The sequence below is a fragment of the Triticum urartu genome, chromosome 3A, assembly GCF_056163025.1.
Source record: "Triticum urartu cultivar PI428250 chromosome 3A, HENAU_Tu73, whole genome shotgun sequence".
Classification (NCBI taxonomy): domain Eukaryota; kingdom Viridiplantae; phylum Streptophyta; class Magnoliopsida; order Poales; family Poaceae; genus Triticum; species Triticum urartu.
The window spans coordinates 75294513-75321695 of record NC_141875.1 but is presented as its reverse complement, the minus strand read 5'-3'; the positions used below and the strand labels follow the sequence as shown (position 1 = coordinate 75321695).

The 27183-nt window shown below is 42.6% G+C and overlaps 2 protein-coding genes across 2 annotated transcripts; both read right to left on the bottom strand.

The window, feature by feature from the left end:
* Positions 1–12590: 12590 nt before the first annotated feature.
* LOC125548001 (citrate-binding protein-like) lies at positions 12591–13561 on the bottom strand. Its single transcript, XM_048711716.2, has 2 exons — positions 13183–13561; positions 12591–13107 (listed from the first exon to the last, which is right to left on the bottom strand). Exons 1-2 carry the CDS (start codon positions 13459–13461, stop codon positions 12715–12717), a joined length of 672 nt encoding a protein of 223 aa, XP_048567673.2. The 5' UTR covers positions 13462–13561; the 3' UTR covers positions 12591–12714.
* A 3837-nt stretch (positions 13562–17398) lies between these two features.
* Positions 17399–26854, bottom strand: LOC125542934 (uncharacterized). The gene is made up of 13 exons (XM_048706155.2): positions 26362–26854; positions 23039–23213; positions 22670–22753; positions 21769–22010; positions 21437–21680; positions 21182–21261; positions 21016–21100; positions 20335–20466; positions 20124–20237; positions 18920–18967; positions 18362–18443; positions 18060–18110; positions 17399–17975 (listed from the first exon to the last, which is right to left on the bottom strand). The coding sequence occupies exons 1-13, from the start codon at positions 26838–26840 to the stop codon at positions 17887–17889; spliced, it is 1905 nt and encodes a 634-aa protein (XP_048562112.1). The 5' UTR covers positions 26841–26854; the 3' UTR covers positions 17399–17886.
* Between the last annotated feature and the right edge of the window lie 329 nt (positions 26855–27183).

The window sequence follows — 27183 nt, the reverse complement described above, 5'->3', positions numbered from 1 at the left end:
AGTTCTTGATCCTATCTTGCAAGTCTATAGTCACCTACTATGTGTTATGATCCGGCAACCCCGAAGTGACAATAATCGAGACCACTCCCGGTGATGACCATAGTTTGAGGAGTTCATGTATTCACTATGTGCTAATGCTTTGTTCCGGTTCTCTATTAAAAGGAGGCCTTAATATCCCTTAGTTTCCAATAGGACCCCGCTGCCATGGGAGGGTAGGACAAAAGATGTCATGCAAGTTCTTTTCCATAAGCACATATGACTACATACGGAATACATGCCGACATTACATTGATGAATTGGAGCTAGTTCTGTGTCACCCTATCTTATGACTGTTACATGATGAACCGCATCCGGCATAATTATCCATCACTGATCCAGTGCCTACGATTTTTCTATATACTGGTTTACGCTTATTTACTTTCCCGCTGCTACTGTTACAGTCACTACAAAATACCAAAAACATTACCTTTGTTGGCTTTACTTTTGTTGCCGCTACCACCACTATCATATTACTTTGCTACTAAACACTTTGTTGCAGATACTAAGTTTCCAGGTGTGGTTGAATTGACAACTCAGCTGCTAATACTTGAGAATATTCTTTGGCTCCCATTGTGTCGAATCAATAAATTTGGGTTGAATACTCTACCCTCGAAAGCTGTTGCGATCCCCTGTACTTGTGGGTTATCAAGACAAATTTCTGATGCCCCGGGGAGCATAGCTCTATTCTTTGAGTCACTTGGGATTTATATTTGCTGGACACTATGAAGAACTTGAGAGATCCAAAAACCAAGATCTATCCCTCAACTACGAGGGGAGGTAAGGAACTGCCATCTAGCTCTGCACTTGATTCACCTTCTGTTATGAGTAAGTTTGTGACACCTACACCTGCTTCTGCTATTCGTTCTGATATGTCGCATGTTATTGATGATGCCACTTCTGCTATGCATGATACTTATGATGAAACTGCTTCTATGCCTGATACTACTGTGCCCCTTGGTGAATTTCTTGATGAACAAATTGCTAGGGCTAGAGAAAAAGAAATTATTGAATCTGAATACGATGATGAAAGTGATGATGAAAATATGCCTGTTATTCCTGAGGGCTATCTTTTTGATATGGAATCTTCTGCCGCTATTTTAGCTTGCAAAGATAGATATGAGCTCAAGAGGTTATTAGTTAAATGGAACAAAGAATCACTTAGAGATAAAATGAAACCCGACCCTGCTTTTGCTACTTCACCTATTTGTGTTCCTGATAAGGATTATGAATTCTCTGTTGATCCTGATATAATTACTTTGGTTGAATCTGATCCGTTTTATGGCTATGAATCTGAAACTGTTGTGGCACATCTTACTAAGTTAAATGATATAGCTGCCCTGTTTACTAATGATGAGAGATCGCGTTACTTTTATATACTCAAAATATTTCCGTTCTCATTAAAGGGTGATGCTAAGATATGGTTTAATTCTCTTGATCCTGGTTGTGTGCGTAGTCCCCAGGATATGATTTATTACTTCTCTGCTAAATATTTCCTTGCTCATAAGAAACAAGCTGCTTTGAGGGAAATATACAACTTTGTGCAAATTAAAGAAGAGAGTCTCCCACAAGTTTGGGGGAGGCTTCTCAAGTTACTTAATGCTTTGCATGATCATCCTCTTAAGAAACCCGAAATACTTGATATCTTTTATAATGGACTAACGGATACTTCCAGAGATTACCTGGATAGTTGTGCTGGTTCTCTTTTCAGGGAAAGAACACCGGATGAAGCTGAAATTCTATTCAATAATATGTTGACAAATGAAAATAATTGGGCACCTCCTAAGCCAGCTCCTGAGCCAACTCCTGCTCCAATTACTGAGTCTATTCCTAAACCAACTCCGAAGAAGAGAGGTGTTCTATTCCTCAGTCCCGAAGATATGCAAGAGGCAAAGAAATCTATGAAAGAAAAAGGTATTAAAGCTAAAGATGTTAAGAATTTACCTCCTATTGAAGAAATAAATGGTCTTAATATACCGCCTCTTGAAGAAACATATGATCTCAATTCTTTATTTATTGAAGAACCTCCTGATCCCGATATCCCGACACAGGTAGTAAAGGTAAATTCTCTCTATAGATATGATAAAGCTGAAGTCCCTCCTACTAAAATTGCTAGTCAGTGCTTGGATGAGTTTGATAACTTCATGTTTAAGCAAGACGACTTCAATGCTTATTTTGGTAGACAATTAAAAGAAAATGCTTATATGATTAGACGCTTGGGTGGTTATATGGCTAATATTAAAGGTGAACTTAAACTTGTTAGCAAACATGCTTCTATGGTTACCAGGCAAGTAGAACAAGTGCTTAAAGCTCAAAAAGAAGTGCTTGATGAAATGAATAGTAAGAAAAATGATTATGCTGTTAGAGTGGCTACTAGAACTGGTAGAATGACTCAGGAACCTTTGTATCCTGAAGGCCACCCTAAGAGAATCGAGCAAGATTCTCAGAGAAATAATATTGATGTTCCTAGTTCTTCTAAAAAGAAGAAGAAGAAAAATGATAGAACTGTGCAAACTTCTAGTGAACCTATTGCTGAACCACCTGATAATCCAAATGATATCTCTATGTCTGATGCTGAAACACAATCTGGTAATGAACATGAACCTAATGAAAATATTAATGATGATGTTCATGATGATGCTCAACCTAGTAATGACAATGATGTAGAAATTGAACCTGTTGTTGATCTTGATAACCCACAATCAAAGAATCAACGTTATGATAAAAGAGACTTTGTTGCTAGGAAACATGGTAAAGAAAGGGAACCTTGGGTTCAGAAACCCATGCCTTTTCCTCCAAAACCATCCAAGAAAAAGGATGATGAGGATTTCGAGCGCTTTGCTGAAATGATTAGACCTATATTTTTGCGTATGCGATTAACTGATGTGCTCAAAACAAATCCTTATGCTAAATATATGAAGGATATCATTACTAATAAAAGAAAGATACCGGAAGCTGAAATTTCCACCATGCTTGCTAATTATACTTTTAAGGGTGGAATACCAAAGAAACTTGGAGACCCCGGAGTACCTACTATACCTTGCTCCATTAAAAGAAATTATATTAAAACTGCTTTATGTGATCTTGGAGCCGGTGTTAGTGTTATGCCTCTCTTTATATCGTAGACTTGACTTGAACAAGCTGACACCTACCAAAATATCTTTGCAAATGGCTGATAAATCAACTACTATACCTGTCGGTATCTGCGAGGATGTGCCTGTTGTGGTTGCAAACGATACTTTTTTAACAGACTTTGTTATTCTTGATATTCCCGAGGATGATAGTATGTCTATTATTCTTGGAAGATCTTTTCTTAATACTGTAGGGGCTGTTATTGATTGCAACAAAGGCAATGTCACTTTTCATGTTAATGGTAACGAGCATACGGTACACTTTCCGAGGAAACAACCTCAAGTTCACAATATCAATTCTACCGGAAAAATTACATCGATTATATTTGGAGGTTTTGAATTTCCTCTTCCTACTGTCAAGAAGAAATATGATATTCTTATTATTGGGGATGTGCATATCCCCGTTGAGGTAACCTAGTGTTATTCGAAATTTCTCCGGTTTCATGATTATCGGAATGAGTTTGTTAACAAGACTTGATCAACCTTGTTAGTGGATTCTTTTTTATGAGCATGAGATGGATGAAACTAGAAGCACAACCTTCTGTACCCTCTCTATATTTTCTATTATTTAGTAGAAATAAAGTAAAAATAGTTTTTTTCGTCTGTTTCCTGACTTATCCGTGCAATATAAAAATATCCCGAAAATAAAAGTCCTCAGAATGACATGCCAATTTAATATGATTTTTTCGGGAATATTTGAGGATTTACTGTGCAAAAATTACCGCGGGAGGAGCTGCCACCTGGCCACGAGGGTGGTGGGCGCCCCCCCCCCCTCTAGGGCGCGCCCCCCTGCCTCGTGGGCCCATGGTGGCCCTCCTCCACTTATCCCAGCACCCATCTTCTTCCTCTGTCTCACACAAACCTGAAAAACCAACTCAAGCACGAGTTCCAGCCACTTTTGCTGTGATTTTCGATCTCCTTTCTCAAAGCACCTCTCGCAAAACTGCTTGGGGAGATTGTTCCTTAGTATGCGACTCCTCCATTGGTCCAATTAGTTTTTGTTCTAGTGCTTCATTCTTTGCAAATTTGTGCTGCATAGGTGACCATGTTCTTGAGCTTGCATATCAAATTTATATGGTTCCAAGTAGTTCTAATGCTTGATTTAGGCTCTAGGCACTTGTAGGAGTAGTTGCTATCAGTTTTATTGAAGTTGGTTCACTTTTGTTTGAAGTTACTAAAAATTTTAGAATTTGTCAGAAAATGATGAGGAGATTATTGAGGGGCTCATCGAGCCAAAGCTCGAAGGAAAAGGCACCAAAGCCTAAGTATAATTTGCCGCGCACCGCGGAGGTTCGGGCGTGTGAATGGCCTTCCGAGGATTTCTCGAGAGCAGCCGGGATTTATGAAGATTTTCATGAATTGGCTCATAATGCAGGCCTCACCACTTTCCTCCACGACCAATGCGATCAGTATCTCTTACTCAGAAATACCTTTGTGCAAAACTTTCATTTTCATTCTAGGAACTCACCACCTACGGTGGCGTTTCATTTATATGATGAGCATAAGGAGATGTCACTTTATGATTTCTGTCGGATTTGTTTAGTCCCTTTTGAGGGCAAGACAGAAGAACCACATTATGATGATGTGGTTGGGTTTATTGATACTATCACTGTAGGAGAAACTAGGAAGGTTTCCGATGCACGAATCACTAGCATACATTTTCCTGTTTTACGTTACTTTGCATTATTTGCTAGTCGTTGCTTAATTGGACGCGGAAACTGTGGAAACCTTAGTATCCCTGATATTATTATTTTGCTCCAAGGTTTATACAGTGATAACACTTTTAGTATGGGCGGCATTATTGCTAGACGGTTAAGCATGAACCGTACTAAGGGTCCCATCTTTGGAGGCATCTATGCTACGGGCCTAGCTGCACATTTTAACATACCTATTAGGCATGCTGAGAAGGAAGAAAAAGTGTTTCCTCGTGTTTATTTAGATTATAAAAGTATGGTGGCGCATGATTTTATTGTTAAGAATAGGGCAGGAGAGCTTAAATATCAATTGTTCTTTAATAAACATCATCCTGAGATTATTACCTTGCATGCTCCTTCTTTGTTTGATTTGACTGTAGGCAAGTACCTTGTTCCGTTGACGGCTATCCACGCCTACCGGAACCCTGCATCAGCCGAGGAGCCAGAACCGGAACCACAATTTAATCCTTCATGACAGTCTAACTATCAGTGGGATCTAGAGATGATTGCCAGCCAGTGGCAATCGGAGCCTTCTTCTTCCTCATCGCAGTACGACCCCAACTATTACTATGGATATCCGCCAGGCCAGCCGTGGCCATAGACCAACTTAGGCCAAAAGCCTAAGCTTGGGAGAGTACGTATTTCTCACCGACATTACATTTATGTTCACACACACTCATTACTAGATGTCGGTGCTCATACTTTTTTATTGTAATAGCCATGCTAGTTTATTTTCTTTTTCCTGCTTTCTTCTTGTGTGTTTGTTAAACCTTAAGAAAAACCAAAAAATTTAGTAGTAGTTTATTTTTCTGCTGTAATAGTAATAATTAAAAAGAAAACCCAAAAATATTTCCCGTTCTTCTTTTGCTTGTTGGGAGCTTTCCCGTGTAAATAGTTTTATTTCTTTTCTTTTCTTTGGGGGTCAGTAGGAGAAGACCATAATTAAATTGTTGAAGTGGCTCTTATATGCATTATTGTTGATTTAACCAAGAGCCCATATTGCCTTGTCTTCTCCTGTTTATTGAATGCTCGCAGATTCCAGCTTAGTCCAATGCACGTACACTCCTATTATTATTCACACCGTTCGGTCGTGTAAGTGAAAGGCAATTATGATGATATATGATGGGCTGACTGAGATGAGAAAAGCTGGTATGAACTCGACCTCTTTTGTTTTTGTAAATATGATGAGTCCCTCGTTCTTGATTCAGCTTATTATGAATAAACATGTTTGCAATGACAATTAGAGATCGTAGTTGCTTGTGCCATGCTTGATTAGCTATGAGTTATAATGGTTTACCTTGTGTGCCAACATGCTATTGCGATGATTATGATGTGGTATGATGGGGTGGTATCCTCCTTTGAATGATTTAAGTGACTTGACTTGGCACATGTTCACGCATGTAGTTGAAACAAATCAACATAGCCTTCATGATATTTATATTCATGGTAGATTATATCCTACTCATGCTTGCATCCAATGTTTATTAATTTTAATGCATGTACATGGCTGTTGTCGCTCTCTAGTTGGTCGCTTCCTAGTCTTTTGCTATCCTTCACTTGTACTAAGCGGGAATACTGCTTGTGCATCCAATCCCTTAAACCCCAAAGTTATTCCAGATGAGTCCACTATACCTTCCTATATGCGGTATCTACCTGCCGTTCCAAGTAAATTTGTATGTGCCAAACTCTAAACCTTCAAATAAATATCCTGTTTTGCATGCTCGAATAGCTCATGTATCAACCAAGATTGTCCTTATCTTCCATGTTAGGCGGGTTATTCTCAAGAGGAGTGGACTCCGCTCCTCACTCACGAGGAAATGGCTGGTCACCGGGATGCCCAGTCCCATACTTTATGCAAACTAAATCAAAATTAATTGCAAACAGAACTCCCCCTGGGACCTGATGTATGTTGGAGGCACTCGTTGTTTCGAGCAAGCCATGGATTGATGTTTGTTGGTGGAGGGGGAGTATAAACTTTACCATTATGTTTGGGAACCGCCTATAATGTGTGTAGCATGGGAGATATCGCCATCTCTTGGTTGTTATGTTGACAATGAAAGTATACCGCTCAAAATACAATTTATCTCTATTTTAAAACCGAGCTCTGGCACCTCTACAAATCCCTGCTTCCCTCTATGAAGGGACTATCCATTTACTTTTATGTCGAGTCATCACCCTCTTATTAAAAAGCACTAGCTGGAGAGCACAGCTGTCATTTGCATTCATCACTATTAATCTATGTTGGGTGTGACTATGATTGGATCTCTTTTACCATGAATTACAATGTCTAGTCAGTCCTTGATCTTTAAAGGTGCTCTGCATTTATGTTTTGCGGTCTCAGAAAGGGCTAGCGAGATACCATCTTGTTATATCATATTATGATTGTTTTGAGAAAGTGTTGTCATCCGAGATTTATTATTATGACTTGCTAGTTGATTATGCTATTGACATGAGTAATTATGAGACCTGAGAATTATTGCAAATGTGGTTAGTTATGATCTATGCTGAAAACTTGAATGCTGGCTTGACATAGTTACAACAACAAGAGCAAACAGAGTTTGTAAAAGTTTTTCTTTCTTTCTTTCAGTTTGTCAACTGAATTGCTTGAGGACAAGCAAGGGTTTAAGCTTGGGGGAGTTGATACGTCTCCGTCGTATCTACTTTTCCAAACACTTTTGCCCTTGTTTTGGACTCTAACTTGTATGATTTGAATGGAACTAACCCGGACTGACGCTGTTTTCAGCAGAATTGCCATGGTGTTGTTTTATGTGCAGAAAACAAATATTCTCGGAATGACCTGAAACTCCACGGAACATCTTAGAAAAAATAATAAAAAATCCTCACCAAAGATGAAGACCAGGGGGCCCACACCCTGTCCACGAGGGTGGGGGACGCCCCCCCCCCTAGGGTGCGCCCCCTACCTCGTGGGCCCCCTGGATGCCCTCCAACGCCAACTCCAACTCTATATATTTGCTTTCGGAGAGAAAAAAATCAGAGAGAGGAAATCATCGTGTTTTACGATACGGAACCGCCGTCAAGCCCTAAAACCTCTTGGGAGGGCTGATCTGGAGTCCGTTCGGGGCTCCGGAGAGGGGGATTCGTCATCGTCGTCATCATCAACCATTCTCCATCACCAATTTCATGATGCTCACCGCCGTGCGTGAGTAATTTCATCATAGGCTTGCTGGACGGTGATGGGTTGGATGACATTTATCATGTAATCGAGTTAGTTTTGTTAGAGTTTGATCCCTAGTATCCACTATGTTCTGAGATTGATGTTGCTATGACTTTGCTATGCTTAATGCTTGTCACTAGGGCCCGAGTGCCATGATTTCAGATCTGAACCTATTGTGTTGAATATATGTGAGCTCTTGATCCTATCTTGCAAGTCTATAGTCACCTACTATGTGTTATGATCCGGCAACCCCAAAGTGACAATAATCGGGACCACTCCCGGTGATGACCATAGTTTGAGGAGTTCATGTATTCACTATGTGCTAATGCTTTGTTCCGGTTCTCTATTAAAAGGAGGCCTTAATATCCCTTAGTTTCCAATAGGACCCCGCTGCCACGGAAGGATAGGACAAAAGATGTCATGCAAGTTCTTTTCCATAAGCACGTATGACTATATACGGAATACATGCCTACATTACATTGATGAATTGGAGCTAGTTCTGTGTCACCCTATGTTATGACTGTTACATGATGAACCGCATCCGGCATAATTATCCATCACTGATCCGGTGCCTACGAGTTTTCTATATACTGATTTACGCTTATTTACTTTCCCGCTGCTACTGTTACAATCACTACAAAATACCAAAAATATTACCTTTGTTGTCTTTACTTTTGTTGCCGCTACCACCACTATCATATTACTTTGCTACTAAACACTTTGCTGCAGATACTAAGTTTCCAGGTGTGGTTGAATTGACAACCCAGCTCCTAATACTTGAGAATATTCTTTGGCTCCCCTTGTGTCGAATCAATAAATTTTGGTTGAATACTCTACCCTCAAAAGCTGTTGCGATCCCCTATACTTGTGGGTTATCAGCGTCCTCCATGGCAATGGAGGTGATGGAGAGGATGCGATTGGGGAGAGAGAGATGACAAGGTGGGAGAGGAGAGGGAGTGGAGAGCGAGACGATGTGGCGGGGGGAAATGGTGGGCGATGAGGCCGGAGGTAGTTGCCGTCCACATTTATATGATGGGACAGTTTTGGCTTGTTGTCATGGACATGTGCTGCCCCACGGCCGCGGGCGGCTACATGCGAAAACGAAACGCATGTCGTATACAAATACGTATAGGGTCGGACATACGATCTAACCGGGCCCGTACGGGCCTCCCAGGGCTCCTCGACGGCTATACGCGGGGGCAACAAAGACGATCGTGCCCCTCGTGATGAATCATTTTTGGTTCATCCTGGCCGTCCTTGTGTTTTTTCCCTCGCATTCAGCCCGAGGGGAGCACCGGAGCAGAAACGGATAGACAGCGTACGTCGCAGTACGCCCATGTTGGGACATTCTTGCGTCGTAGTACTAGTTTCTACGAGGTCCGAGTCGACGGATCTGGAATTTTCGGAGTCCGATCCGCCTTCCCTCGCGTCGGAGATTGTCGGAGAGAAGTTTGTAGACGCATCGGCATGGACTGGAGTGAAGTAAAGTGGCTATGTTTTGTCAGGGATCGATAGAGACACATATTTGTGGGGTCAGGATGGGCCAACATGAACCAAATTCGACGTAATGGACGCATCCAAGTGTCATCATATCCATCTCACATATGGAATGATATGTGAGGGTGCAGGGCAACCTGGACGTATGGGTCGGTTTAAGACGCAAATGATATATGTCACTCTTTGTGGGCGTTATGGCGCCGATTGGCCTGGCCCACCAAGCGAAAGGATACCCAACATTTTGGGGAAGCTTCCGGATGTTTCTTTTCTTTCCTATGTTTTTTTTTCTTTTTTTTCCTTTCTTTCTCTTTCTTTTAAACTCATCACTATTTTTTACTGGTTTTTTGTTTCCTTTTCAGGTTTTCATCCTTTTGGTTTTTCTGTTTCTTTTTTCTTCTCAGTATTTAAATTTCATAAAAAATTTAAAATGTTCAAAATTTAGAAAATTATTAGCAATTTTTGAAATGTTCACATTTTTAAAAATGTATTTGTGTTTTCTCAAAACATGTTTGGAATTTATTTAATTTTCACAATTTCAAGAAATGTTCACAAATTTTTAAAAAGACTTAACATTTTTAAAATAAAAATTGGGATGTCAAAAATTGCTCGTGATTTTCAAAAAATGTTCACCGTATACTAGAAAATAATTCGGTGCATACAATTAGAATATCCATCGTATATTAAAAAATTGGTCACAGTGTATTTTGTAAAAAACATCATTGTATATTTAAAAATGTTCATTATATATATATATGATGTTCGTCATATATTAAATAATTGTTGAGTATGTCCTTGGTAAAAGTGCTCACCATATTTGAAAATTTGTTCTATTATCCAAAAAATAGAATTTGAATTTGAGGGTTTTTTGAATTCAAAGTTTTTGTTTAGGATTCCAAAAATGTTCCTATTTACCAAATTTGGTCTTATTTTCAAAAAATGTTTGAGGAATTTCATGTAATTGTCACATTTCCAAACATATTCGGGTATTTTTATAGAATTTTCTCGTTTCCAGAAATGATCAGAATTTGAATTTGTGGCCATTAAGAAAACATTTTTTTAGACTAAAGAAAGAAAAACAAACACGCTAGTTGGTGCTTACTCACTCGTGCCACAACGCTTGTTCGTAGGTGCTTGCTCCCTCGGATGGACCAGGCCTGTTTAAGATGGCGCGCAAGCGACACATGTGCTACCGCTCGCAAGCGATGTATAGCAACACCCGGTTTAAGGTGTCCGGTTAGGTGACAAAAAAAACCAGATTGTGATCAGGGAGGCTGCTCGAACATTTGATAATGATATGAAGACTCCGGTTACAGATGCTTCAAGTAGTCCCAAACACCTCAAGCCGCGAACCACTCACATACAAACGGGACAATGTGCGCCTCCCAAGGCCTCGATGCACCCTGAGCGTGCATTTCCTGGGTGCTGGCCCGGAACAGAGGATACACACAGCTAAACCCACCAAGACCCATCTAGAGAGGTAGACCGAACAAGCAATGGATCCAACATCGGCAAAGTCGCCACCAAGGACACCGCAAGCGAACAAGATAGCGCCTTCGTGAAGGAGAATGATGTCGAGACGCCGTCTCCATCCGATCCGGAGAACCGGGCCTAGGGTTCCTCTGAGCTCGAAGAGGGGCATCGATGGAGGTCATGGCCGCACCTTCAATAAGAGAAAACAACACTCGTGAGTGACGCCGCTGCCAGCACCGGCTAGCTAAGCAAGGATTTCTCCTTGGACTGAGTCTAAGCAATCCCATGGCCACCGAATATGGACTCTATGATGAGGAAGTCAAACATCGGCCGAAACTGCCACGCCAAGAAGAGAGTTGGTGGGGCTGCACCTGTCGCCGGAGGGGGCACTGGGCGCCATCGGACACACGAGCATTGGATCTAGCCCAAGGCGAGGCGTGGAGGTATACGGCGTTGGGGACGCGATGAGGCAGAGAGAAACCTGCACAAGGCAATCATTGGCAACCGGCGATGCCGACAAGCTAGGAACCGGAGGAACGCAGATCCAAGCTGATGGGGTCGTAGCAGACATGATACTGATGGGCAAAGTAAGCTGGAGGAGAATGCATCTACTTGGTCGTTGGGGCCAGAGCTGCGTTGGCAGAGGCCCCGCAAGCCACGGACATCGGAGAATGCAGGCCCGAGGCCATCAGAGACGGAACAGCGCCAACAAACCCGCTGCAGGGTGCCACTCGCCCACCATGCCGCCAAGCCGAAGCTTAGAAAACTTAGGAGATACATTGTGCCTCTCACTAGGAATAGGAACGTCGGCGTATGGCCCTCACCAGGTGTGCAGGCGTATTGCTTCATGGAGCTTGGTATTTAAAATAATAACAAAATCCATATTTAAATATTTTTCTAAAAAAATTCTTGTGAAAACTAATATGTGTGCAATAATGCCTGTGAAAATTTGTTTGAAAATATTGTGATTTGTAGGCTACACGGATAAAAGTCAGCCCAACAACTTTTCTGGCCCATTAGAAATAGATATTGTTTTGTATGCCACATGTGAAAAGTATTACTTCCTCTCTAACTTAATAAACGTCTTATGTTAAGTTACAGAGGTTGTGTAAAATTTTATAAATACATAGTACACATGTGTATGTGTATTCACAATTTTCTTTCTAAATCAAGACGAACTCGTTGCCGCCACATCCCGGCACCTTCTCCTTCGCGAAGAGCATCGACAGAAGTCCGCTACCCATCTCTAGGAACTTGATCACGTGATAGGTCAACACATTATAGTTTTGCAAGACAAAAGGGAATCAAAGAAGCATGATTATTACACACGTTTCAATTATCAGATGGAGAGAAGAGGAAAGTGCCCGGCAAGTAAAGGACGAATTACTCATATCGATCGCCCTTTTTCTTTGCTCCGGGGCTCGAGCGGGAGTGTTCGGTGGTTTACCCTAACGGAAAAATGATCGTTATATTATCTACTCCTTTTAACGGTACTTAAAATTCATCTTACTAATTACTACATAAATATGTATATATTTATAAAATAATTCTAAGAAAGAAGTCACGGGGCACGTTAGGGTTCACATGTGCGTGTACTACTCCAAGCAACAACCTTTATTCAACTTCTGGTGGTAATAATGTAATACATAGGGTGGTGTAAACATATACGGCATGCTAGTACGCATTACCAACACACATGGCTATCTACCGCCTAGTGCTTAGTATAGAGCGTGACGTTGGTCCATCGTGACTCCATGCAGCTGGATTGGTCATGGTGCTGCATGTACACCCCAAACTTGAAGTAGTAGGACTCGCTGGGGGTCACGCTGGTGCTGAACTTTCGCTCGCCGTCGACGTACACGGCCACCGTGGACGCGCCGACGTCGTGCATCACGTTGAGGCGGAACCACCGGTCGTAGATGTCGGGCTCGATGGCCGCCCCGCTGTAGAACCGAAGGACGCCGTCGTAGACGTGCAACATCAACACCGTCGAGTGCGCGGCGCCCTCCTCGTTGTGGATCTGCATCACCGACACGCCGGAGGTCCCCGACGGCACGTAGCCATAGCCCTCGAATTGCCACACCCCCGACGAGTAGTCGTGGCCCTGGAAGAGCATAGATCATATATTATGTGACTCCATGGCAGGAGGAATCTCAACAATGTGCTGCTATGTACTTACCCGGAGCTTGACTTCAGAGCGCGGGTTGGTGTGGGTGACGGTGTTGAAGGGCTTGTCATTTCGGTGCACCCAGAACGTCCGCACACCGTTGCGGTACTGGAACCGCTGGCTCTCCGGCACGTTGTACGGGCTCTGCACCTGGAAATCGCCGTCGGCGAGCTGCACCTTCTGGAACCCGGCGGTGGGGTTCCCGCTGCCACCGGCGGCCGTGAACGTGCCGCCCATGGCCACGAGAAGCAGCAGGAGATGAAGCCATGGACTACTCGTGAGAGAAGCCATTTTGCAACTTGTGAGCTACGTAGCTGGCGTCCACAATCAGCTGGTAGCTGATCTCTAGCTTAGACAGCTAGTAGTAGTAAGCTGCCATGGTGCAGATCGATGTGGGAGAAGATCGAGCTTAAATAGCCATTGGCCAGTTTGAGGCGTGTGGATGCATCACGGGAGAAGCTCGCGTTCACTTTGTCTGACGTGCATTGCGGTTCACGGTATAGACGGCCCAAGCACGTACGTACGTAGTTGCACAAGTGATGCGATTGGATATGCATGCAATCGTTTTCCTCTGCGCGTGCTCACTTGGACTTGTGGTTTCATATTCAGAGAACAAGCCTGGAAAGCGGGGCCAAAACACCCTGCTTGAAACGTCACAAACACCCTGCGTACGTCGCTGCACGCCGTCCTGGACATTCTTGCGTCGTAGTTCTATATACATTGTGAATACGAAGGTTTCTGTCATGTACGTCAACGTATAGGCCCCCTCACCAGTACAAAACTACAAATATGAGTTTTGGTTTTGCCGGGTTTTTTTTTTGCACCAGGCGTTGTACAAAAAACGACACTAGCTGTTCCTGGATCTGGGAAAACCGAGGGAGAACACTGGGAGGAAGAAGCTGCAATCAGATTTGAATAAACTTGGTGAGAAAATCACACCTTCTATCTTTTTTAAGCAACCGGCAGGAGCACTGCCCTTTCACTAAGAAGGGGGAAATATTTAGAGGTTGGCATGTTTTAGGAGGGGACATGCCGGTAACCCCAAGATCTCATGTATCCCAGTCAAAGCCGCATGCTAACTACTCATGAATTGGGATCGCTCGTGGCCTGAAGGCCAACTCCCGCTGCGAAATCTCCTCGAAGGCGAGATGGGCCACCTCAATGTATGACAGTCTCGTTTCTTCAAGGATGTGTTTGTTCCTCTCCTTTCAGGCATTCCACATTATATAAATGAGGATGCCACTGCGTCGCCTTCTGATAGTGTTGTCGTTCTCCTTTAGGCCTTCGTGCCACCAGACGTCAATTGAGGGGGTGGCGGCCGTCAGAGTGAAAGCCGACGACACGCCTGCCCAGGACAACACCAGGGCACGCATGGCGGAAGTGAACAGACAACCCTCATAGAGATGGTCAACGGTCACAAGGGCACTTAGACAAAGCTAGCAGACCGGGTCATGCAGCCAGCCACGCATGGCCAACGATCAACCGCGACGATCCTGTTATGGAGACAAGCCAAGAGAATAGCTTACACTTTGCTTTGCGTGCGTCTTCCAGATTTTGTCGCTCAAGTACCTCAGATAGAGCCCAAGAATTGAGTCCGATAAGCCGCCGATCGAGTACTCACAGCTGGGGTGCCAGTTCCACGAGATGGAGTCTTGATTGTGCGGGTCTAGGGTGGTGGAGGTTCGGTGGAGGCCCGACCAATGAATTCCAACAGTCGGTCCAGCCTGTTCATCTTAGCCGCCGCATGAATCCAGAATATTGTTCCGAAGCTTGTCGTGCATCGATCTATTCTTTCAAGGAGAGATGGCAAAAAGACCAGGGTGTGACAAAATCCATAGTGCCCCTTTACCATACCAGTTGTCATGCCAGAAGGAGGCCTTGTGCTCGTCTCCAATGGTGATGGTCGCGGAGGCCCTGAAGAGGGCCAAGTCAGAAGCATCGCAGGGGAGCGGAGATCGGGCCCATGGTCGCTTCGAGTCGTTCCATTTTAGCCAGAGTTGTTGCAGTCTGAGCACCCTCCCGAAGAGCTCCAGGTTCGTGATACCTAGCACCCCAAGCACCTTGGGGCGGCCGACAATCTTCCAATTAACCAGTGAATGACTAGCACCAACAGTGTCACTATCATCGCCAGACCAGACAAAACTATCTGTGATCTTGTCTTGCTTGGCACTGGCGCACTTTGGTAGTGGGATGACCGTCATATGAAATGTGGCAGTAGAGGTGAGAGAGGACTTGGCAAGAGCCACTCTGCCCACTCTGGCGATATTCTTGCCTTTCCATCTGGGTAGTCTGCCATGAACCTTGTCAATCAGCGGCTGTAGGCGAACCTTACATTGTCGATGAAAGTGAAGGGGAAGGCCCAATTTTTTTACTAGGAATGATGCAATTTTGGTCGGGAACACCGTGAGTAGGTTTTGCAGGTCAAAGTTCTCACAACGAATTGGAAAGATCTCAGTCTTAATGATGTTGGTGATCAATCCCAAAGCGTTGCCGAAACAATCGAGGATGGAATTGATTGTGGTGAGCTCGTCCTTGTCGGGGTTGGCAAAGATGCCAGCATCGTCAGCTATAGTGAAATTCGACAGCGTGCCACTCTTGCACGGACCATCAAGAGTACGCCCGAGTCGGCTGCCACTCAGATCATGTGGTGAAGGAGTCGATGGCCATGATGAATAACATAGGCAAAAGTGGATCCCCTTGCTGAAGGCCTCGCCTGTGAGAAAAGGAAGGGGCAGAGAAACCGTTGAGGAGGACACACGATGTTGAGGAGCTAAGCGACATGCAAGTCCAGTCGTGCCAGTGTTGACCGAAGCCCAAATGGTCTAGAGCCTCCAGGAGAAAGGCCAAGTTCACAGAGTGGAAGGCCTTGGATATGTACAACTTGAGGAACAAGCTCAGGGTCTTGGATTGATGAGATCTTTGACAATGTTCCTTTTTCCATTTTTAACCTCTAATGGGGCAGTGCTACTCCCGTAGGAGTTGTTGGGTTTTGCCCAGAGGAAGGGTGGTGTAGCACATAAGCAAAGTATTTCCTTCAGTTGAGAACTAAGGTCAGTAGGAATCACCAAGCTAGCAAGGTAAACCGTTCCTGCACACGAACCCCCGCCCGCCTCCCTTCCTGCACGCCTCACTCCGCTACGCGACCCCCGCCTGACTCCCTCGGCCCCGTCTCATAGTTCCCGCCATGGCCAAATACAAGCATTCGAGGTAGATTACGCGTGACGGTGGTTCGCCAAACCCTAGTCTCCATGGGAGCGATGGTATGTGGAAATCCGTGTGCTGGTGTTGGGTTGTTTTGGGTTTGAGTTGTGGTTGCCCTGGTGACTTCGTGATTCGCCAAGTAGCAATGGTTGATGGATTGATTCTGAAGTTCGGGTTGGACGAGGGAGGCGTGGTTTCTAGGGTTTTGATAGTTTGCTCATGCTAGATCAGGTAGTCAGGGCTCTATTGATTGGGTTGATTGATCAACTCGAAATCATAATTGCTTGCCTTTGCCCCCTTCGGCCTTGTGTAAGCAAAGGAATAGATTTCAACCATAGTCTGTGGGATGTGCTCTTCAAGTTTTGAGACAGCTTCATGTGGAGATTGTGCGAAGGTTGGTCACTGTTTTGTAGCAAATTACAGAAAACTGTAGGATCGAAACTGGTAGTACAACGCTAACAGTGCTTGCCAGGTGTGTGCTGGTGTAAATGATTGTAATTCAGAACAAGTCACTTGTCTTGGCAGCAGTAGCTAGATCTGACTTTTAACACACATTCATTGCATTCATGTCTGACTGGCTTAGCACCTTCTGGGTTAGAATGTTTTGTAGCTCGACTTATGTAAGGTTCAAATGTTTTATGTGTCCCATCAGAGTTGGACACAAATACTTAGGCAAACTTCTCTGGTAGTTTGTCTAGTTGTCGCCGATAAGAAATGTTTAAAACACTTGAAAAATAATGTAATTCACACTCAAGAAAATACTGTATGTTTTCATCATTGATAAAAAATGGGTTGTGCGGCCTATATTAAAAACATAAATTTTGTGCTTCGACATTGCTCTTGAATACACTTTTTTCTTTTGCCCAACACATGCCGTCCTCGAGAACAAAGACAATTATAGAATAGTCTATGTGAAATAATCACTCTCACAGAATTCAGTTCTTGCATATGGATGTTGCGGAAAGAAAATAAGGGACACTTCCACCAAAAATGTTCAATGTTCAAATATAACTGGCGAACAATACAGTAAACAAAAATTTAGGCATTTCTGCAACGGGAGACCATTGACCAAGGGCCATGTCTCTGAATGGAAATCTTCTGGTACATATGTATCAAACACCACCAACAACAATAGCTTAGCCTGCCTCAGTTACCACCTTATTTCGCTTCCATGATCAAATGTTAGCGGACCAGGAACTGCCACAAGAGAAGGCAGCAATTTGCTCTGCCAACCTGGGCAGCCAGCCCTCCCAAACATGCCCATCTCCACTTGGTCGGAACACGCTACACCAAACACGACGAGCCCACCGGTGGATGGACCATTTGTCTAGTCCTTAGCATACTATTTTACAGCTAGAAGCTTTCTTGGATTTCTACAAACTGCTCGCCAACGATTTAATAGGGCAGAAACCTGGCTAAAAACAAGCAGGTTGTCCAGACGAAGCCACTTCATTCAGTCGTTTGCATGCTAATTTAGTTTAGAAAAATCTCAGCAACAAACAGAACCACGCCGGGTTATGGACTCATCGGATCCCCGGAAGAAAAGGTGTGCATGTGTGTGTCCTTTCCATTTGGTTCTCTCGATGACTCCATGCCATTTGATCCTGAGATGAGGAATTACGAATAAGATAAAGCAGAGAGAGGGAAGTTATCGCAATAGAATACACGACTTTGGCAGAATTTGTTACCGAATATAGCACCAATAGAGGGCCTTGTAAGCGATGAGCTCCTTTGCATATCTGCAAACATTTATACATTTAGAAACAACAAAGGATTATAAACGCGTGTATGTCACTTAGATACTGGTCATTTTTCATGAAGTGATGAAGCTACCTAATAGCATGTTTATGCTATGAAAAACCGTCATTTATCAGTTTACAGAACATAATGAGTATGCTATGAGAAAAATGCCAATAACACTAGAAAAGAAATACATACTTGCAATCCGACCATATTTCACAATATATAAAATCATGTCAAAGACACAAACCTGCATGTTTTAATCCTTTCACAGCATCAAAGTTTTTGTATGTATACCCCACAAAGCTGAGATCTTTTGAATTCAGCTTCGCCTGTACAATTGTACCAAAAAATATACATAAGATACACAAAAAATTAACAATAAGGGCAGATAATTTGAACTTTGAACTACTACAACAAAGTTATAAATACCAGTAGGCAGTAGATATACGACTCATGAGAAACCGTGGGTCTATCACAGATATATGCATAGTGGAACGGCCTAATGGTTAAACAGGTCTTGAAACACATAAGTGACTTGTATTTGATACTCAAATGAAGTGTTTTGTACTTCTATTACACAGAAATAAAGAAAGATATGGCTAATCCTATCTCAAACATATCTTGCTCTATCAAACAGTGAGCCTGACATAATTACAATTTGATGGAATGTAACTCAAGCAAACAATTCATCGTTGTGCATAGTAAATTAAGATGCAAAAGCCAATGCATAGTAAATTAAGATGCAAAAGCCAATGCAAACATTACAAATGCTATTACGCTAGTTTATGAACCTCAATGTGCGTACCTTTCTTGATGGCCCAGAACCTGTTCTTGCTGGAGGGCTATTATCCATCTGCAGCGCAGAAACAAGCATTAAGTTGTAGGGATGTAATTCACGGGGTGAAAACAAAACATGAATAAAATAAACAGCATTTCAATGCAGAGAACATGAAATTCATCTGAACATTGCCAAAAAAAATTCAAACTAACAGTTTGGTTTCTTGAATTTATGAAAAGCTTGCTTGGATTTACAAAAGGTTGCTTGGATTCATTAAAGTTTGCTTGGATTGAAAGGGATGCTTAGATTTAAGAAAATGTTGTTTAGATAGGGGCAGCCTGGTGCATGTAGCTCCGCTTGCGCAGGGTCCGGGGAAGGGTCCGACCACTTTGGGTCTATTGTACGCAGCCTTTCCCTACATTTCTGTAAGAGGCTGTTTCCAGGACTAGAACCCGTGACCTCATGGTCACAAGGCAGCAGCTTTACCACTGCGCCAAGGCTCCCCTTCAAGAAAATGTTGTTTAGATGTATACATGATTTATTCCTTATTTAAAAATTAAATTTTGAAAATAATAATCACTTCTTTATTTTATTAATTTACGATGCAAAAGTAGTAGTAATTGTGCATGTGCAACACACATACAATTTGATAGTACTCCCTCCGACTATAATTTTGAGAGGCAATCATGTAATCTTTCTACGACTATAATTTTAAAATGAACAATATTCCTAAAATCAATTGCAATTAATGATTTTTCCAAGATTAATTGCAATTAATGCAACCAATGTTGTTTCCAAATTGTGGTGATGTGATGGATACATCATTGGAGCAGTGTGGGACGTTGGATGTAGATGGTTGAAAGGTCGGGATCGTTTGGATTCATCAAACTCGTGCTTGTATAAGTAGTAGTAGATCTTATTTCGTTCAAATTATAGTATATGAATACCCCTTATACATCTGAAATAATATCTACCAGAGATCACCTGATATGATATACACAAATGTAAGTGTTCGTAACAGATGCAAGTTGTAATACAAATAAAGAGACATAATATAAAATCAAATAATGCTGGTGGATTATAAATAAATGTCATCAATCGCAGAAACTTTAGTACTAAGGTTGAGACACTTATTTTGGGACGGAGGGAGTATATTCAATGGAGAATGGCAAAGTTTGAATTGCACAGGCAGGAGAGGAGAGGACTGTCAATAAATGGATTACACACTTACCTCATCAAACTTCATGAAATTTTGTGTATCCAATTCATCATTTACTTGAGGCTTAAATGCTGCTTCCATTTCATAAAGTTTATCCCATGCAACTCCACGGAACCAAGGATGGGCCTAATGATGAAGAAAATGATATGTTGAACACAGGTAGACTAACAAAACAAGAATTATATTTAACTAATTATTTCTTTTGTGTGCCAGTGGGTCCTACCTTTATTTGATCAGCCCCTGCACCACCAATCCTGTGGTCAACATCACATAATAACCGGCAGATTAGATCTCTTGCCTCAGGAGACAGCCTTGAATCATCTGGAAATTTCACATGGTTTCTCCAGTGCACAATCTAGAAAGAGGCAGAAATTTGGCAGAGTGAGGATAAAATGTCTTCGGGTGGTCGTATATGAAAAATGTTAACCACATTAATAGAACAAATGCAGGTCCAACTACAATTGATTATGCTCATAGAAGGCAATCTAGAAATACACATCATCATAGCAGAAACATCATAAAGAAATAACTTCAAAATAATTATGTCTTCGTAAACTTACTGAAAGTAAAACATGATCAAGAAGTGGGTACTTTGTCACTACCAAATCAAAAAAATTAATATATAACAATACTGATATCATAAGCTTTGGTAGAGCAAGCTTATAAGCAATACAGCTGCAGCATACTTTCTTCAGGTTCTTGCAGCTTGAACTTTAAATTAAACTAAAAATAAATCAGTTGTTCAGTATTAGTGCAATCTAATTTCGATGATAAGCCTAAACTGAAGATAATTCATACAGAACATTCAATGAACTACTGATATGTTACAAATAAAAAAGTGAGCCCGACCAATGAGTGGTAATTTGAATTGGACACTAAGCTAAATGTGCTGAGTAAACCAAACCTTTCTGCATGTGGTTATTGGATCATCGGAATAAAATGGTGGATACCCAACAAGCATCTCATACATTATTGCACCCAAAGACCACCTATGGATCAAAACAAAATATAATGAGACATTTATTAAACTAAAGAGTAAATAGAACAAAAGGTGTCTGAACATGCTGTACCAATCGCATTCCATTCCATATCCTTTCTTTAGCAGAACTTCTGGAGCAATATAGTCTGGGGTTCCAACAGTTGAGAATGCCTGAATATCAGTATACATTTGTAGTAAGAAAGGCTGCCACGGAAACATCAAGCATGCACACGCTTGTTTTTTTTTCCCAACAAGGGTGTAGAAGCGATACCATGAAAGCAAAAGAATTATACAGGACCAATGAGATGATCGATATGACGATATGTTAACCATAAAGCAGACATACCAGTTTTCTTCTGTTCATCTGCCAGTGCTGAAGTTGTTCATGTTGACTTCTCCACCTTCTACCATTTGCAGTTTCAGAGAGTGAACTGTCGACATCCATTGACTCCTTCAGGTTGTCATCGCCCATGGGTTCATCTTCGCTCAAGGTTGAGAGCTTTGAACAATCAATTGGTTTGCACAGCCCAAAATCCGACAACTTCATGTGACCATTCTTGTCTAGAAGCAGATTATCAGGCTTGATATCTCTGCATATGATAGCAAACCAAATATATATATCAGAAAGATGGTAGAGTTAGACTAAATTAGATGCCTTTAAAATCAAATATTTGTAACCTGTGGATGTAGTTGTGCTTATGAATGGACTCAATAGCAAGGATGGTCTCAGCAATGTAGAATCGAGCCACGGGTTCAGTTAAGGTATCTTCCCTCATGAGAAGGGTCATGATATCACCGCCAGGGAGGTACTCCATAATAAGGTAAAGATACTCCGTATCTTGGAAAGAATAGTATAGCTTCACAGTGCAGTGACTAGCAACTTCAGCCATCAAGTTTCTTTCTGCTCTAACATGCTCCACCTAACAAACATGTTACAGAAATTGTAAATCCAACAAAGATAGTAATACAAATGTACACATATTTTGAAGATATCATCACATGCCCATGACAAATAAACTAGATAAGAGAAAAATGAGTGGAACATTTGTGGGCTTCACACAAACAAAGTCAGGGATAGAACAAAACAGGATTATCATATACACCAGCCTTTTGTTTCTAGCAAGTTCAAGTTCGAATTCCTCGGAGACAGAAAAAACGGCTACCCATTTAGCTGGCCTTCTTTCAGAAACTCAAAAGAAGGCCAGCTAAATGGTAAACACACAAGCTCCTACGCATTAATACTGTATTAGCATGCATTGCAAATTCGATTTGTACTTCTGTTTTCTTTTCGAGATAACAGTGACAAAAGCTGCAGTGAAAAGCAACTATATGATATGGAAAAGAAATCCGCACTGCACTGCATATTTTGAGAAAAAATAAAACAATCCTTGCAAAAGCGCCACATACACTCGTAGACGCAACAAGAGTTTGTTGAAGAAAATTTTGACAGATAGCAAAGCACCATGGTAAATATTAATACTTACAACCATCTAAGCACATTCAACATAAAAATTAGTCAATAGAACGAGCAACTACGAAGCAGAAAACATGAAATGTCCAGAAATAGGGGATATCTTACTTGACCCCTGATAACCATATCAGACTTCTTCAGTTTTTTCATTGCATATATGTTGCCAGAGGTCTTCTCCCGGCACAGTCGAACCTATTGTAATAATAAATTATAAACAGCAAGAAGAAGGTCAGTAAAGGATTTAAAGCACAAATGAGTTTATGCTCCAACAAACAGTTGTCACTTCCCCTAGTTTAAATCTTTTTGGACATACAGAACTACTTGAAGGTAAATACATTACCAACAACAACCAAACTTATAGTACCATGGTCTAGAGCCATGCCATGTTCTTTGGCAAAAACACATGTGTCATTTAGCAGTGACGCCACAGATGGAGGTGTGTGCAGAAAAACAGAAACTAAATGCGCAAGAGCAAACCTCTCCAAAAGCGCCTCTCCCAATAATGGTGAGCAGCTCAAAGTCATCCACGCAGATTTTGTGCCTTTTAAGTCTCATGTACTCAGTTTCCTTTCTCTCCAGGTCTTTTATTAAATTGATTTGCTGCTCCCTGGGAACTTCAGAAGTAGCTAGCTGCCGCTCCAGTCTAAAACGCCTGCAATACATCGGATTTTGTTATGTGATGCTGGAAACCGACAGAAATCAAACAAAACTATCATCTGGGGAGGGGCAAATCTGCTTAAAATGGAATTGTAATGCCAAAAGATGAGCAAGGTGGATAATCAATATGACGGAAGTCACACACCAGTACAAAGCTTTCACAGTTGAAACTTATGCAGGTAAACTTCAAATATTTAAAATTGATTGATGTCTCAACAAATGCATTCCCCAGCTTGAGTTAATACAAGACCAAGCTGGTGATTACATAACCCCTGTGTGCTTTAATAAAAGATTTAACACATAACAGGACCACAAATGAAAAACAAATGCCCTGTTACATAGATGGCCTGAACTTCATGTACTGCATTACAGAAAGTATATGACATTAAGTCATCAACTACTTTCATCTAATGTTCTGCATTGTGCTTCATCGTGTTATTTTACTGCCGACATATACGGAAACAAGGCTGTTTGACCTTTGTACAATAATGTATGCTAAAACAGAAAATCATGTTGTTGATTTCTCACCACCAGTTTTGTACATTTATCCTGCAAGAAAATCTTTAAAACAGCAACTATAAATCCCGTAACCCAACTAAGCAGGGCAGTAGTCGGTACTATGAACTTAGCTCAACAGTTTCCAGCATGAAAATAAAACATAACTACGCCGTGTCAGCAATTTGACCAACAGCATGGTGCACCTTAGCAGAAACAAAGCATTCCAAACACCTAGCAGAATCAAATGGTGTCCACACCCAAAACATGTCTGACAAAAGGGAAACAGGGTTTTGATCCTAGGCTCCTAGCTCTAACAAATGCATACTAAACTGAAATGGTTATTATGTACATACCTGACTCCAAGTAAGCTAAATTAGTACTAGCATGTATACACTACGTCATCGACTATCAATGACAGTTCAAAACCATCACATAATATACCCTAATTAAAGGCAGAGATTTGTCGGCTTGTATACAATCTAATTATACACACAAGAACAAAATACCACATAAGGCAAATACCAACGCAATCTCAAAACATACACGATAGTATGCCATCAATGCACCATCATCGGAGAACCATCACAACAGTAACACTCCAAACTCACTATCCAACTAAGCAAGCCAGCAGCTAGTACGGTGAGCTCAGCTTAACAGCTTTTCATGCCAAAAATATAACAGTATAATAACTACTACATACCCCATGATTGGAACCATTCTTACTTGGCGCATTAAGCAGAATCTGAGATTTCGAAGCACGTACAGAGTCAAGTGCTGCTTACCCCAACTTAGGGCTCATTCGGTTTGGAGAAAACTAAAAGGTAGGAATTAGGATTAGTATAGGAATTTGATAGGATGGCACTTGCCATCCTAAGGAATTGACTTGCCTCGTTCCTACGCGTAAAATGAGCTTTGAGTGGATGTCTAGTTTCCTCCAAAAACACAGGAAATGAGTAGTGTTCCTACAATATTCCCGTACGCCTTTCCTACAAACCGAATGCATCTATAGGAAATTTTCCTCTGAAATTCTTGTTCCTATGTTTTTCCTATGAAAATCCTCCAAACCGAATGAGGCCTTATCCACTAGAGCTAAATTCGGCCACTGCAACCCGAAATTGTGTACCAAGCTTGACTAATTCCAGGATCTCATCGTCATACCACACTAGAATTCCTCAACGCCATGGCTGGTGATTACATACCCACTATGTGCCATTGCATTAAAAAAAGGTATAGGACATCAACTTCTTTCATCTAATGTTCTGCATTGTGTCTCATCACGTTGTTTTACTTCCAACATATAGGGAAACAAGACTGTTTGACGGTTTGACCTTTGTAAAACAACATGCTGACGCAGAAAAATCATGTGTGTTCCCTCGAGTCAATTTTGTGCATTTATCCTGCAAGAAAATCTTTACAACAGCAAGACACTAAGTTTTATAGCCCAACTAAGCAGGGAGTAGTCAGTACTATGAACCCTTCTTTTTTGCGGGTGAGTCAGTACTATGAACTTAGCTCAACAGTTTGCAGCGGAAAAAACAGAACCTAACTACTCCGTGTCAGCAATTTGACCAACAGCATGGTGCACTGAGCAGAAACGAAGCATTCCAAACAACTAGCAGAATCAAATGTTGTCCGCAACTAAAATATGTCTGATGAAAGGGGAAAACAGGGTTCTTTGATCCTGGCTCTAACAAACACATAGTAAACTGAAATGGTTATTATGTAGTACATATCTGGCTTCGAGTAAGCTAAATTAGTACTGGCATAATCAATACATGGCATGTATGCGCTACGTCATCGACCACGTGTCCACCACTCATTCATAAAAGGATGACATGAATCTGTAACAGTACATTGATGGTACAAAACCGTCACATAATAAAGGCAACCATTTGTTTGTTGGCTTGCGGAAACTAATAAAAACCGACAAACTATACACTCTAATTATACACGCAAGAACAAAATATCACATACAACAAAATACTGACGCAACCTCAAGACATACACGGTAGCAGCAACCATGCATCGTCATCATCCGAGCGAGAACCATCAGAACAGTAACATTCCAAACCCGCTATCCAGCTAAGCAAGGCAGTTGCTAGTATGATGAGCTCAGCTTAGCAGCTTTTCGCGGCAAAAGTGGAACAATGCAGTAACTGCTCCATATGCAGTGATTAGGGCCATTTTTACTCGGTGCATTGAGCAGAATATGAGGATCCGAAGCACCTACAGAACCAAGGACTCTCCTCATCCCAACTTATCCATCAGAGCTAAATCAGGCCACTGCGACCCCAAATTGCATAGCATGCTCGACTAATTCGAGAATCTCATTGTCTAAAAATAACAATTCGAGGATCTAAAGCAACATCTGAGGTCATGCTGCACTAGAAACCCTCAAGACCATGGGCTGGTACAGCTACCGCTACCCACGTCCCGCTTCCTCGCAGGCACCAGCCCCAAAATTCACCCCCAAATCTAGCAAGCTACAAACCCCTAGCGCCAGAACCCCGAGCTCGAGCCGCTCCAACCGAGCTCAAACCCCTCGATCGAGCTCTCCCACGCGAGATCTACCCCGGACGAACGCAGCGGCGGCAGCTGAAATTGGAGGCGGAAAGGAAAGGCGGGGGGCGGGATCGGATCGGTACCTCTCCTTGCGCTCCTGGATGTTCTTCATGTGCGAGCGGTAGTGGTTCTCGATGAACTTCTTGGCGGCGGCGACGCGCTCCATGGTGAGGGTGGACGCCTCGCCCTCCCCCTCCCCCTCCCCCTCCTCCGCCACGGCGGCGAGCGGCTCGGCGACGGGCGCCGCAGCCGCCGGGGGCTGCGCGTCCGACATCTCGCTCTCCATCCCGCCCGCGACGACCAACCACAACCAGCCTCCCCGCTGGCTGCTGCTGCTGCTGCCTACACCTCTCGCTGTCCCCGGGGGCCCTTTTGCGGCGTCCCTTTTCTGCGCTGGGTCTCTCTCCTCTCGGGTCGGCGGCCTCCGGCTGTCGCTGTGCGCGCCGGGTATATATACGGCCGTCCACCGCGCCGGCCCGGGGTAGCTGATTGACGGGGCGGGTTTGGTGTGGTGTGGTGGCGGGGGCTTTAACTCAACTCCGTCGCACGGACAGCTGCGCATGGGAACATGGGAACAGCTCGGATTCCCCCCCCCCCCCCCCCCCCCTCTCTTTTCTTTTTGCCACTTTTGAATGGGTTTTGTCTCCGCTTGTGTTGTGCCGCATGCTGTACACAACTACTAGGAGTATATCTATCTCGGCGTACGTAGCTGTACACACGTTGGTACCACGTAGAAAAGGGAAGGGCTTGGCTGGCTCTTGTGTAGGTGCTTTCCCCTTGAGGCTTCAGATGGATGGATGGATGGATAAACGCCGCTGACCGTCCTCCATTTCCAAGTCCTCGAGCTTCTTTTGCGTGCTCACTGCCCGAATAAGTAAAAAATACATGTACTCTCCTCGATTCAT